A 15,216-nucleotide genomic window follows, 5' to 3' on the forward strand; every position below is an offset into this window, starting at 1 on the left:
CCCTTTAACCTCAGTGCTCATGCCACCGCTCCCTGTGCCAGCTGCCGGGCACTATTGGCATCCGTATGTATGTATGTGTGTGTGTATATATATATATATATATATATATATATATATATATATATATATATATATCTCTATATCCTCCAGCCGCTCAGACACGGCACTCTGTCTGGATTTACAGAAGTTTCCTCTGCATCTTGAAGAACTTCCCTCCCCCCATTCTAAGCACTGCCACGTATTGAGGTGGGGAAAGCCTCCAGCCCCGGCCTTCTGTGCAGATGATTCCTCCCCCCATCTTCCCCAGCAGGGATAGTCATCATCCAGTTCTCATTATAACCCTATAGGAATGTTCCCTAACCTGTGGCTGTGCAGTGTCCGTACTACAACTCCCAGAGTGCACAGATTTTTTTTTATCAGTGGACAATGAAAGGCATTTCCCATTAAACTCAATGAGAGACTGATTTATCCGCATAGATTTGAGCTGGGTGATCCTGCCCTGTGGGGGTCTCTATGATGGGTCTGATTTGACCCCCCCCCCCCCCCCGTGTGGTAACGTAGCAGGCACATGGATGAGATTTGGGCAGAATTTCGCTGCATGGCGTCTTATCTGTTACGCGGACATACAATCTGCAGCATATTGCGGGTTTATGGCAGATTTTGCAGTGGCTTTTTTTTATTTTTAATTATAGGCCGGGTGCCATGGCAACTTAAGAATTTCACTGCGGTGCCCAGTTTTTTTGTCAGCCTTTTCCAATAGGGGTTATCCATCTTTAAAAAAAATATACTGTTTTACTTACCTCAGCATCTGTTGCCGTGACGATTCCTCCCCCCCCCATTATGGTTTTTGCCCCCCACCCCCCCGTACTGTTTTACTTACCTCAGCATCTGTTGCCATGAAGATTCCCCCCCTGTTACTGTTTTTGCCCCCACCGTGTACTTTTTTACTTACCTCAGCATCTGTTGCCATGATGATTCCCCCCCTGTTACTGTTTTTGCCCCCCCCCCCCCCCCCCCCGGTTGTTGCCTCCACCGTGTACTGTTTAACTTACCTCATCATCTTTTGCCGTGATGTTTCCCCCCCCCCCCCTGTTACGGTTTTTGCCCCCCCCCCCCCATACTGTTTTACTTACCTCAGCATCTGTTGCCGTAATGATTACACCCCCCCCCCACAGTTTGTTGTCGTCCCCCCCCCCCCCCCCCCCAATGTACTGTTTTACTTACACCAGCATCTGTTGCCCCCTCTGTTCTGTCTGCCCTTCAGTGTTAAAGGAGATCTGTAGTGGAATATAACTTATCCCCTATCCGAAGGATAGGGGTTAAATTATAGATCGCGGGGGGTCCGAGCGCTGGGGCCCCCCGGGATTTCCTGGACTGGGCTGCAGCAGTATGCTGGAAAGGGGGCATTCTGTCCCCGAATGACGCTGTGTTGTCACGCCCCCCTTCATGTACCCCATAGAGATACATGGAGGGGGAGTGTCTGCCGCGGCTTTCTGCTGGGGACGAGGGGACAGTAATGACTGTAGCACATGGGGGAGAGATGAGGGGACAGTAAGGACTGTGACGCACAGGCCAGAAATGAGGGGACAGTAAGGACTGTGACGCACAGGCCGGAAATGAGGGGACAGTAAGGACTGTGACGCACAGGCCGGAAATGAGGGGACAATAAGGACTGTGACACACTGGCCGGAAATGAGGGGACAGCAAGGACTGTGACACACAGGACAGAAATGAGGGGACAGCAAGGACTGTGACACACAGCTGGCAGATGAGGGGACAGTAAGGACTGTGACACACAGGCCAGAAATGAGGCGACAGTAAGGACTGTGACACACAGCTGGCAGATGAGGGGACAGGAAGGACTGTGACACATAGCTGGCAGATGAGGGGACAGTAAGGACTGACACACAGCTGGCAGATGAGGGGACAGTAAGGACTGACACACAGCTGGCAGATGAGGGGGACAGGAAGGACTGACACACAGCTGGCAGATGAGGGGGACAGGATACAGTGTACAGCAGTGGTCTCCAACCTGCGAACCCCCAGATGTTGCAAAACTACAACTCCCAGCATGCCCAGACAGCCAACGGCTGTCCGGGCATGCTGGGAGTTGTAGTTTTGCAACAGCTGGAGGTTCGCAGGTTGGAGACCACTGCTGTACGCTGTATACCTATGCCCGGGCTGCAAAAGATAAAGAAAATAGACTGTAACTTACCTACGTCGGCCTCACGCTGGGGACTGGAACGTCGGACAACCGTCAGTCTATCACGGCCGCAGTGATGTCCCGTCCCGGCCAGTGATAGGCTGAGCCCACTGTCATGTAAGAAGCCGGCTTCTTACATGACAGTGGGCTCAGCCTATCACTGGCCGGGGCGGGACATCGCTGCGGCTGGTGATAGGCTGACGGCTGTCCGACGTTCCAGTCCCCAGCGTGAGGCCGACGTAGGTAAGTTACAGTTTATTTTCTTTATCTTTTGCAGCCCGGGCATAGGGATACAGCGTACAGCAGTGGTCTCCAACCTGCGGACCTCCAGCTGTTGCAAAACTACAACTCCCAGCATGCCCGGACAGCCAACGGCTGTCCGGGCATGCTGGGAGTTGTAGTTTTGCAACAGCTGGAGGTCAGCAGGTTGGAGTCCACTGGCGTACAGTGAGTTCGGCCCCCAACAAAGAGGAGGAGGGCAGTGCTTGCAGGTGACATATGTGATTAGTACCCCGCTGGGCTGATAATTGGGGGGGAGCAGAACAGCGCTGGCGGGTAACATGATTTGGTGGGGGGAGTGGAACAACGCTGGCGGGTAAGGGATGATTCGTTCCCCAATGTGGGGACAGTGCTGCGCTGGGCTGATAATTCATTCCCAAGGGGGAGGGGCCAAACCGGTATTGCGGTGTGGGAAAAATTCATATCGTGCAGCCCAAAAATTTCGGTATTCGGTATGAACCGGTATACCGCCCAGCCCTAATCGGTCGGGTTTCAGTGTTCAACCGATCGGGAGAGGTGAGCGCTAAGCGGGTTCTGTCCCAACTCTGTGTCATGTGACCAGGACAGACTCTTAATTTATATAGGGCAGGGTCCAGGTCTGACACAGATTACATTTTCGTTATTAGTCAAGGTCTGAACATGGAGACCCTGACTAAAAAAAAAAAATGTTGCCGTGTCCCCAGGACCATTTTAAAACAGCTTCTTCATTGATAGGTGCACTTAAAGGGGTACTCCACTGCCCCAGCGTTCGGAACATTTTATTCTGGCTGCGGGGGTCACGGCAATGCCCCTTTTTGACGTCACGCCACGGCCCCTCAATGCAAGTCTATGGAAGGGGGTGTGGCAGCCGCCACGCCCGCTTCCGTAGACTTGTATTGAGGTGGCGTGACGTCACGACCCCCACACCCAGCGTTCGGAACAAAATGTTCCGAATGCTGGGGAAATGGAGTACCCCTTTAAAAAGGGGGTTATCCAGGTATGAAAAACATATCATCCTATTCATAAGATAAGGGATAGGTGTCTGATTGCAGGGCGTCCGACTGCTGGGACCCGAAGATCTTCAGAATGGGGTCTGACTCTCCCCGCTTAACCCCTTATCCCCCACCTTCAAAGAGTAAAGGCCCACTCGGCCAATCACAGGCTGAAGTGAGACACCGCGGTGATACGTCTTAGGCTGCGTTCACACCACATTTTTGCAGTAAGTTCCCGTATACAATTTCAATGTGAAAACCGTACGGAACCGTATAGAAAACCGTATGCATTGACTCTCTATTGAAAGCCGTATGCCAAAAGATGGAGCAGGTTGTGTCAGTTTTGCATCCTGTACGGTTTTGTCCGTTTTTTTTCCCGTACCCAAAACCGTATCCTACCACGGTTTTTGGTCCGGGTGAAAAACCGTATTAAACCGTACATGCTTTTTTATTTATTTTTTTATTTTATTTATATATTGGAGTCAATGGAAACTGTACAGAACCGTATGTGCGCACGGTTCCATCCGTTTTTTATTACTTTGCACAGTTTTTTTCCTTGGAACTTCAATCAAACAAGTGAAACTTTATTCATAATGGAGTGAAAAGTAAAAAAACTTATATAAGTTTTTTTTTTTTTTTCCCTTCTTAAAAAATGGATGCAACCGGACATAATTTTTCAAACTGTGTACGGATTAAAATTTGTACACACGTTTTGATACAGTTTAGGCTGCATTCACACCTCGTTTTCACTGTACGGGTGCCGGATCCGGCTGGGGGAGGGGAAAACCGGGCGCTCCCGTACCCCAGCCAGACCAGCGCTGAAATCCATTTACTTTAATGAGATGACCGGAGTCAAACGGTGACTCCGGTCGGCTCATTTTTGACCCGTATCCGGTTTTGTGACTGGACCTAAAACCGTAGTATACTACGGTTTTAGGTCCGGTCAGGAAACCGCATACGGGTCAAAAATGAGCAGATCGGAGTCACCGTTTGACTCCAGTCATCTCATTAAAGTAAATGGATTTCAGCGCTGGTCCGGCTGGGGTACGGGAGCGCCCGGTTTTCCCCTCCCCCAGCCGGATCCGGCACCCGTACAGTGAAAATGAGGTGTGAATGTAGCCATAGTCCGGTTTTGAGGAATCCGTTTTTCATCAAAAACCAGATATGGGAACTGTATTGTAAAAACGAGGTGTGAATGCAGCCGTAGTAGGTTGGGGCCTCCTGGAGATCCTGCAGCCGGACACTTATCCCCTATCCTGTATAGTGCAATAAAATGTCAGTGTAGCGCTGGCCTTATTGGTTGTTACCCAGCTTTCCCAGAGCAGGAGAGGACGACGCAAAGACTTTCAAACTCTGGGAAATAAAATGTCATTAACAAAAAAGTACAGGAGGTCGCGTTTCTCCGTGGATTCCCTTAGTTAAACATTGCTGCCTGTGACCTCTTCCTCACCGTTTGTTCACACGGTCATGTTAGTGATATCATGGCGCAGGTGGCCGGCATTCTGCTGTGTTGGTGGTCTCCATATGCTGAAAAAACTACAACTCCCAGCATGCCCTGACAATTTCTCATGCCTGAAAAGAGAACGTTGTGCGCCTACTGGTCCAAACCAATTCTATGATACTACGACTCCCAGCATGTTCTGCCAGGCACTGTTCTAGTGTTCAGTAGCCGCAGAGCTCTAGGAAACATCCAGCAGATTTGGGCCATTGCTGGTTTATCCTCTGACATGGATTCTACAGGAACAAGTTATAAAAGACAGACTAAAGAGTTTACACCGGACGCAGCGCTGAGACCTGTGTGGCTAGGATTTATTGTTTTTTTTGTTCCTAAAAGCCATTAAAAACTTCCCTGTCATTTTGCACATTTTGTCACGGTTTTTGTAGCTTTTTTTCAAAACTAGTGGGTTTAAGTCTTCGTGTTTCCCCCCCCCCCCCTTGGTGGGTTTATCACTACAAGTCATGTGATTGGGGGGGAAGATGCTAGAAAATAAGGCCAATGTTAAACCCAAATTGTGTTTTTGGTGGCATGGTTGGTTTAGCTCTTATAGACTTATATGGAAGAGAAATGCCAAGAATTTGGCCAAAACCGCTGAAAAATTCCAAAGATGATTGCAAAAACACAAAGTGGGTTTCCATAAATCACTATTGACTTTCAGCTAATATCTGCCTGTATCTCCATATTTCCTATCTGTCTATTTTATATCTATCTACTGTGGGGGGGAAACGTATTTAGTCAGCCACCAATTGTGCAAGTTCTCCCACTTATAAAGATGAGAGGCTGTAATTTTCATAGGTTATAACCTCAACTATGTGAGACAGAATGAGAAAAAAAAATCCATAATTTTCAAAGAATTTATTTGCTAATTATGATGGGAAATAAGTATTTGGTCAATAACAAAAGTTCATCTCAATACTTTGTTATATACCCTTTGTTGGCAGTGACAGAGGTCAAACGTTTTCTGTAAGTCTTCACAAGGTTTTCATACACTGTTGCTGGTATTTTGGCCCATTCCTCCATGCAGATCTCCTCTAGAGCAGTGATGTTTTGGGGCTGTCGCTGGGGAACAAGGACTTTCAACTCCCTCGAAAGGTTTTCTATGGGGTTGAGATCTGGAGACTGGCTAGGCCACTCCAGGACCTTGAAATGCTTCTTACAAAGCCACTCCTTCGTTGCCCGGGCGGTGTGTTTGGGATCACTGTCATGCTGAAAGACCCAGCCACGTTTCATCTTCAATGCCCTTGCTGATGGAAGGAGGTTTTCACTCAAAATCTCACGATACATGGCCCCACTCATTCTTTCCTTTACACGGATCAGTCGTTCTGGTCCCTTTGCTAAAAAACAGTCCCAAAGCATGATGTTTCCGCCCCCATGCTTCACAGTAGGTATGGTGTTCTTTGGATGAAACTCAGCATTCTTTCTCCTCCAAACACAAGTTGAGTTTTTACCAAAAAGTTCTACGTTGGTTTCATCTGACCATATGACATTCTCCCAATCCTCTTCTGGATCATCCAAATGCCCTCTAGTAAACTTCAGACGGGTCCAGACATGTACTGGCTTAAGCAGGGGGACACGTCTGGCACTGCAGGATTTGAGTCCCTGGCAGCGTAGTGTGTTACTTTGGTCCCAGTTCTCTGCAGGTCATTCACTAGGTCCCCCGTGTGGTTCTGGGTTTTTTGCTCACCTTTCTTGAGATCATTTTGACACCACGGGGTGAGATCTTGCATGGAGCCCCAGATCGAGGGAGATTATCAGTGGTCTTGTATGTCTTCCATTTTCTAATAATTGCTCCCACAGTTGATTTCTTCACACCAAGCTGCTTGCCTTTTGCAGACTAAATATTTTTTTTTGCCCCACTGTATCACATATCTATCTATCTCATATATATCTATCTATTTATCTAGAAAAATCCAGATAAATCCGCAGCACATAAGTCCATGTAGTGAAAACAAAAGGGTTTTATTCCATCATGTGAATGTCACCACGACGTTTCCGCTGGCTCACCCAGCCTTTCATGATGGGGTGCTGTTTCTCCTTTGTTTGCTGCTGGTATCTATCTATCTATCTATCTCTTATCTATCTATCTCTTATCTATCTATCTATCTCATATCTATCTATCTTGTATCTCTCTATCTTGTATCTATGTCATATCTATCTCTCTCCATCTCATTTCTGTCTGATTCTTAATGTTTTTAATTTTCCTTCTTTCTTTTTCCCCCTCTTTTTTTTTTTTCCTTTCGCTCTTTGTTTTTCTTCTCCTCACTCGTTTTTTTTTCTTCCCCATATTTTTCTCTAATTTCTTTTTCTCATTCCCTTTTCTTTCTTTCTCTCTCACCTTTTTTTCCTTTTATCCCTCTTTATTTCTTCTTTCTTTTCTCTTTAGATTTTCCTTCTCATTCCCTTTCTTCTTTTCTCACCCTCTGTCTTTTTTTCTCTCTCTCTCTCTCTCTCTCTCTCTCTCTCTCTCTCTCATATTATATAAAATATCTATGTCTCTCTGTCTCTCATATCTATACATCTGTGCTTCTGTCTGTCTCCTATTGATTAGCTCCCCTTCCCCTATTGGGTATATGGCCCATACTGTATGACGCCGACATTGTCTTTTTGCTCGTGTGTGTGTGTGTGTATATATATATGTGTATATATTATTTATAATGTTCTTCCTCTTTCAGATCCACAAGCTGGATAAAGCGGTAGCGGCCGCACATACGTTTTACGTGGGGAACCCTGACCACTTGGAGATGCGGCAGAACCTGGAGTATTACAAGATGATGGACGGCGTTTCCAACTCAGACTTCAGAGATCTGGAAGCCAAGCCCCATATGGTGAGTGTATGTGTACATGGCGGTGGAATGTAGAGGTGGGATTACTAATGTTCGCACCTCAGTAAGCACCTCGGTGGGGTTGGCTGTTCAGTACCCCCGGCCGCCTAGAACATAAACAGTTTGTTTCCGTGTCACTTGGTGCATTATATGGCGGGTGCGTGAAGACTCATCCTATAGACAGCGCTCTCTCCTGTATAGGCTGAGTGATCCTCCAGCTTCATTGTGTTAGGGAATTGTACTGTAAGCAATGATCTGATGTAACGGTATTAGAAGGTCTTCCTCCAAACCCCTCCTGTGGACCTCAGCAGAGTACAGGTCCTGTGTACAGCAGCCTGTATTGTGTCAGCTAGGAACAATAGAAAGCATTACAATGAGCATGCACCCTGCCTGGATACCTCTCACCTCCACCCCGAACGCACGTTTTCGCACACTGCTTTGTCAGGGCAGGATAGGTTTGCTATGGGGATTTTCTCCTACTCTGGACAGTTCTTAAAATGGACAGAGATATCAGCAGAGAGCACTGTGGTCATGATGTCAGCAGAGAGCTCTGTGTTCCAAAAAGAAAAAATTTTCTCTGTAGTATTCAGCAGCTAATAAGTATCGGAAGGATTAAGATTTTTTTTTAATAGAAATAATTGACAAATCTGTTTAACTTTCTCGCACCAGTTGATTTAAAAAGAAATTATTAAACCTATTTGGTATCGCCACATGCGTAAAAATCTGAACTATCAAAATATTGTTAATTATCCCGTGCGGTGAACGACGTAAAAAGAAGAAAAAAAATCCCAAATTGCTGCTTTTTTGTCACATTTTATTAAATTATAAAAAATTAATAAACAGTAAAATACAAGCAAAAGTGGTACTGATAAAAACTAGAGATCACGGCGCAAAAAATTAGCCCTCCTACCGCTCCGTATACGGAAAAATGAGAAAGTTATAGGTGGTCCAAATAGGGTAATTTCAAACATACAAATTGTGTTAAAACAGTTTGAGATTTAAAGCGGTAAAATTATTAAAAAAAAAAAAAAAAAAAAAGCATATAACATGGGTATCATTTTAATTGTATTGACCCACAGAACAAATAAAACACGTCATTTTTACCGTAAAGTGTACAGCGTGAAAACAAAACCTTCCAAAAGATGTTAAATTGTGTTGTTGTTTTTTTTCAATTTTCCCACATGAATAATATATTTTTTGGTTGCTCCGTACATTTTATGGTAAAAGAAGTGATGTCATTACAAAGTACAATTGGTGACGCAAAAAACAAGCGCTCATATGGGTCTGTTTATGAAAATATAGAAGAGTTATGATTTTTAGAAGGCGAGGAGGAAAAAATGGAAATGCGAAAATAAAATTGGCCTGGTCCTTAAAGGGGTTAGCCAGGAAAAAAACTTTTTTTTATTTATCAACTGTCTCCAGAAAGTTAAACAGATTTGTAAATTACTTCTATAAAAAAAAAAAAAAATCTTAATCCTTTCAGTACTTATGAGCTTCTGAAGTTGAGTTGTTCTTTTCTGTCTAAGTGCTCTCTGATGACATGTGTCTCGGGAACCGCCCAGTTTAAAAGAGGTTTGCTATGGGGATTTTCTTCTAAACTGGGCGGTTCCCGAGACAGGTGTCATCAGAGAGCACTTAGACAGAAAAGAACAACTCAACTTCAGAAGCTCATAAGTACTGAAAGGATTAAGATTTTTTAATAGAAGAAGAGGAGGGGGGGTAATATGTGTTTATAGAGATTTTTTTTAAATCTGGATTAATAAAAAATCCTGAATGTTCCCTGGGGCTTTTCCTGTACAACGTTCTGCTCCCTCCTGCATGTCCTTACGGGGATTTTTGTTCATTACGGTCGATCCCCCTCAGTTCTGTATTCTGCGGTTTTCAGGGCATTGTGTAGTACTGAAAAACATAAAAAATTTCCATTGCGAAATTCTCGCTCTGATCACCATCTTAAATTTTTGGCTAAAATGGTCTCCTTTGCTCAGTATGGAGGGACGTTTCCTGAGGTGGTTGTACAATTCACTCACAAAACAATGATCATTGTGAACAGTTTTGAGCAGATTAAGGCATAATGGATCCAGGTAGATGGAAAGTGAATCGCCAAGTGACAAGAAAGGCCCAATCCTAAATAAAGCAATGTTCCTCTTCAGTGCAGCAGCAAGCGACATGTCCAACTACCTGGTTCCGTTGGTTCCTAGTAGAGCAAAAGTGATTACTAATCCAGATACCATTTTTAAGCCCTTAAGGCCCGTTTTTGCACTTTCGTTTTTTCCTCATCACCTTTTAAAAATCATAACCCTTTCACTTTTGCACCTAAAAATCCATTTGATGGCTTATCACACCACCAATTCTACTTTTTAATGACATCAGTCATTTTACCCAAAAATCTACGGCAAAACAAAAAATAATAATAATTGTGCGACAAAATTGAAGAAAAAAACACAATTTTGTAAATTTTGGGGGCTTCCGTTTCTACGCAGTACATTTTTCGGTAAAAATGACACCTTTACTTTATTCTGTAGGTCTATACGACAAAATCAAATATATATAATATAGTGTTTGATTTTGTCGTACTTCTGGAAAAAATCCTAACTACATGCACAAAAATTAATAAGTTTAAAATTGTCATCTTCTGGCCCCTATGACTTTTTTTTTATTTTTACATGTACTGGACAGTATGAGGGCTCCTTTTTTGCGCCGTGATCTGAAGTTTTTAGCGGTATCATTTTTGTATTGATCTGACTTTTTGATTACTTTTTATACATTTTTTCATGATCTAAAAAGTCACCAAAAATATGTTATTTTGGACTTTGGAATTTTTTTGCACGTACACCATTGACCGTGCGGTTTAATATATAATTTTATAGTTCGGACATTTACACACGCTGCAATACCACATATGTTTATTATGGTTACATATTTTTTATATGGAATTTGGGAAAAGGGGGGTGATTTAAACTTTTAATAAGGTTAATGGTTTTTTATTTTTTAAAACTTCAACTTATTTTTTTTTTAGTCCCCTTAGCGGACTTTTAGGAGGAATCATTAGATTCCTCATACAGATCAATGTGGTTTCATAGAACCACATTGATCTGTGTGCTGTGCACTCGATTGATAAAGCCTGGTCCTGCCAGGCTTTATCATTCTCAGCGCACCAGCCGCCACAAAAGGAGAGGTAAGCCCTCCAGCTACCTCAGAAGTGGATTGCCCCCCCCCTCCCCCCCCACACACACTGGAATCGCGCTGCGAGGGGCTATCCACCCCACTGGACCACCAGGGAGCGTTTAAATGTCCCTTTAGATGCCGCTGTCAACTTTGACAGCGGCAATGTAAAGGGTTAATAGCCGTCCGCATGTCGGCTATTAACACCAGCCCCCAGCTACAGGAATCAGCTGGGGGGCGGCCGGTATGATGCGGGCTCCATTCGGGAGCCTGTGTCATACAGCGGTTGCCGTCTCAGGACGAGCCGGCTTGTCCTTAGACGGCAACCGGTTAAACTCCACTGGAAATTTTTTTTTTTTTTTAATCAACTGGTTCCAGAAAGTTAAACAGATTTGTCAATTACTTCTATTTTAAAATCTTAATCCTTCCAGTACTTACCTGCTGTATACTACTGAAGTTCTTTTCTTTTTGAATTTCCTTTCTGTCTGACCACAGTGCTCTCTGCTGACACCTCTGTCCATGTCAAGAACTGCCCAGAGCAGCATAGGTTTGCTATGGGGATTTGCTTCTGCTCTGGACAGTTCCTGACATGGACAGAGGTAGCAGCAGAGAGCACTGTGGTCAGACAGAAAGGAAATTCAAAAAGAAAAGAACTTCCTCTGGAGCATGCAGCAGCTGATAAGTACTGGAAGGATTAAGATTTTTAAATAGAAGTAATTTACAAATCTGTTTAACTTTCTGGCACCAGTTGATTAAAAAAAAAATATATGTTTTCCAGTGGAGTACCCCTTTTAAAGCCTAAAGCAATTGTCCCTCCCCATCCCATACTGGAAGTCATTGGGATTGAGGGATCTACAAGATCACTGTTTTCCGTCCGGGCATGCTGGGAGTTGTAGTTTTGCAACAGCTGAAGGGGCACTGTTTGGAAAACGCCATACTAGGCCAACCAAAAGATGTTGCTTTCTTGATTGTTAGGATGCTGGTTGGGGTTATTTTAGTTACTTATTTATTTAATTTATTATTATTTTATTAATATCTATTTTAATTTTTTTTAATGTAATTTTGTCTTCATTTCAGTATGGCTGGAATAGCTCACTAGCACGTTGTTGCATCTGGCGTTGCAGCTCGATTCCACCGCAGTGAATTCCCCCCCCCCCCCCCCCCCCCCCCGACACATTATTTTAGCACCGGTTTTTGCAACGTTCTAACAGTCTTGTGTTTTTTCTCCGCAGCAAGATTACCGCCTGGGAGTGGGCTATTACACGGACGAGGAGCCCGCGACGGCCCTCACCTATTTCGAAAAGGCCTTGGAGGAATATTTCATTGCGGATCTTGAATGCCGCAGCCTTTGTGAAGGACCGTATGACTACGACGGGTACAACTACCTAGACTACAACGCAGATTTATTCCAAAGTATTACAGGTACAGAGCGGCTCCGAATTTCATGCCCAGTTCCCCTGATACATCCACAGATTCTAGAAATTAATATGTCCAGAAAATTTGTTCTGATCTTTATTATAAAGGCATAAAAACCAGACAGCAGACGCAGGCTTATGATGACTAAGGGCACATGACTGCCGAAACCCGTCGGTGCCATCTACTTGTGTTTGCTGCTTGATCACTAAACCTAAGGGGTGAAGTGCTCTACTGAGCGCTTTGTCTCTTGGTTTCAGAGCGGATCTTTAAGGAGAGCTGAGTAAGCGGTGTATGGATGCATGAGTTTGTACACTGCGCACTCAGCTTTCCAAGGAAAGATTATCAGGGGTACAGCGTCAGCACTCGGCTATGTACCTCTACTTCTATGTTTTAGTGATCGTTGGGGGTCTCGGAGACAAGCCAGAGATTTGTAGTAATGATGGGTATCCCAAACTGTGTCTCTGTAGATGTAGCAAAACTACAGTTCTGAAGATGCCGCTGTCAGGGCATGCTGGGAGTTGTAGTATACTGCGATTCTTCCAAACATTGCACGGTTTGGTTAGCAATGCAGCTTCCTGTTAATACTCTCTATAACAGTGCTTCCCAACTAGGGGGCCTTCAGCTGTTGCAAAACTACAACTCCCAGCATGCCCGGACAGCCGTTGGCTGTCCGGGCATGCTGGAAGTTGTAGTTTTGCAGCAGCCGGGGGCACCCAGGTTGGGAAAGATTGCTCTTTTATGCAGAGGATAGTTGTCAGATCTTCTGTACAGGGCCCTGGCTCTTCTCCTGAATGGGGCGGTTAGACCACCACAAAGAGCGGTGGCCGACAGGCTGACCCCCTCCCCCAGCTCTCCCATAGAGGAGCGGTCCCAGCGGTCGGACCCCCTTCTCTCTGACACTTATCCCTTATCTTTATGATAGGGGATACATTTTGCTATCCCGGAGTTTTCCTTTAAGTTAGCAGTTTTGAATAAAAAAAACAACAAGAATTTTTTTTTTTTTTTTTTTTTTTTCCTTTAACCCCTTAACGACCATGGACGTAAATGTACGTCCTGGTTTGGCGGGACTTCCCACAACAGGACGTACATTTACGTCCTGTGTATGACCGCGAGCATCGGAAGGGTGCTTGCCTCATACACGGCAGGTTCCGGCTGCTAGCAGCAGCCGGGGACCCGCCTGTAATGGCCGACATCCGCAATCGCACGGTTGTCCGCCATTAACCCCTCAGATGCCGTGATCAATACAGATCACGGCATCTGTTGCAGTGGGGTACTTTGAATGGATGATCGGATCGCCCGCGGCGATCCGATCATCCAGCATGGCTGCCGGAGGTCCCCTTACCTGGCTCCGGCCGTCTCCCGGGGTCTTCTGCTCTGGTCTGAGATCGAGGAGACCAGAGCAGAAGATCACCGATAATACTGATCAGTGCTATGTCCTATACATAGCACTGAACAGTATTAGCAATCAAATGATTGCTATAGATAGTCCCCTATGGGGACATAAAAAGTGTAATATAAAAGTTGAAAAATGTAAAAATAAAAAGTAAAAAATCCCCTCAATTAAAAATGAAAATTGTCAGTTTTTCCCATTTTACCCCCAAAAAAGCGTAACATTTTTTTTTTTATAAACATATTTGGTATGGCCGCGTGCGTAAATGTCCGAACTATCAAAATATAATGTTAATTATCCTGTACGGTGAATGGCGTAAACGTAAAAAATAAAAAAAATCTAAAAATTCAGCTTTTTTGTCAAATTTTATTTAAAAAAATCTCTAAAAAATGATCTAAAAGTTTTATATATGCAAATGTGATATCGATAAAAAGTACAGATGATGGCGCAAAAAATGAGCCCTCATACCGCCCTATATACGGAAAAATGAAAAAGTTATAGGTGGTCAAAATAGGGCGATTACTGATTTTGTCCCTAAAATTTTTTTAAAGCGGTACAAAAATCTAAAAGTACCTAGCCATGGGTATCATTTTAATCGTATTGACCCACAGAATAAAGAACACATGTCATTTTTACCGTAAAGTGTACAGTGTGAAAACAAAACTCTCCAAAATGCGCAAAATTGTGGTTTTCATTTAAATTTCCTCCCTAAAAAAAAAAATTTGGGGGGGTCGTCGTACATTTTTATGGTAAAATGAGAGGTTTCATTACAGAGTACAACTGGTCACGCAAAAAACAAGCCCTTATATGGGTCTGTAGATTGAAATATAAATGAGTTATGGATTTTAGAAGGCGAGGTGGAAAAAACAAAAACGCAAAAATAAAATATCCTGTTCCTTAAGGTGAAAATGGGCTTGGTCCCTAAGGAGTTAAAAGGGTACTCCGGAGGAAAACTTTTTTTTTTTTTTTTTTTTTTTTTTTTTTTTTTTTACATCAACTGGTGACAGAAAGTTAAACAGATTACTAAATGACTTCTATTAAAAAATCTTAATCCTTCCAGTACTTATTAGCTGCTGAATACTACAGAGGAAATTATTTTCTTTTTGGAACACAGTGCTCTCTGCTGACATCACGAGCACAGTGCTCTCTACTGACATCTCTGTCCATTTTAGGAACTGTCCAGAGCAGCATATGTTTGCTAGGGATTTTCTCCTACTCTGGACAGTTCTTAAAATGGACAAAGATGTCAGCAGAGAGCACTGTGTTCCAAAAAGAAAATAATTTCCTCTGTAATATACAGCAGCTGATAAGTACTGGAAGGATTAAGATTTTTTTTAATAGAAGTAATTTACAAATATGTTTAACTTTCTGGCACCAGTTGATTTAAAAAAAATAAATAAAGTTTTCCATCGGAGTACCCCTTTAATAAAACGCCATTGTGAAATGTGATCCCTTACCATATCGCCTTGTGTTTC

At 43.8% G+C, this 15,216-nt stretch overlaps 1 protein-coding gene across 2 annotated transcripts in view; it reads left to right on the forward strand.

Moving 5' to 3' along the window:
* P3H1 (prolyl 3-hydroxylase 1) overlaps positions 1–15,216 on the forward strand; it is an 80,368-nt gene that overhangs the window by 34,732 nt on the left and 30,420 nt on the right. For both annotated transcript variants that reach the window (XM_056542638.1, XM_056542637.1), the window contains exons 2-3: positions 7,624–7,776; positions 12,168–12,357. In XM_056542638.1, coding sequence (XP_056398613.1) covers positions 7,693–7,776; positions 12,168–12,357 — 274 coding nt within the window. In that variant the 5' untranslated portion in view covers positions 7,624–7,692. The remainder of the gene's footprint in view (positions 1–7,623; positions 7,777–12,167; positions 12,358–15,216) is intronic.

This window comes from Hyla sarda, chromosome 10 (genome assembly GCF_029499605.1).
Source record: "Hyla sarda isolate aHylSar1 chromosome 10, aHylSar1.hap1, whole genome shotgun sequence".
Lineage (NCBI taxonomy): Eukaryota > Metazoa > Chordata > Amphibia > Anura > Hylidae > Hyla > Hyla sarda.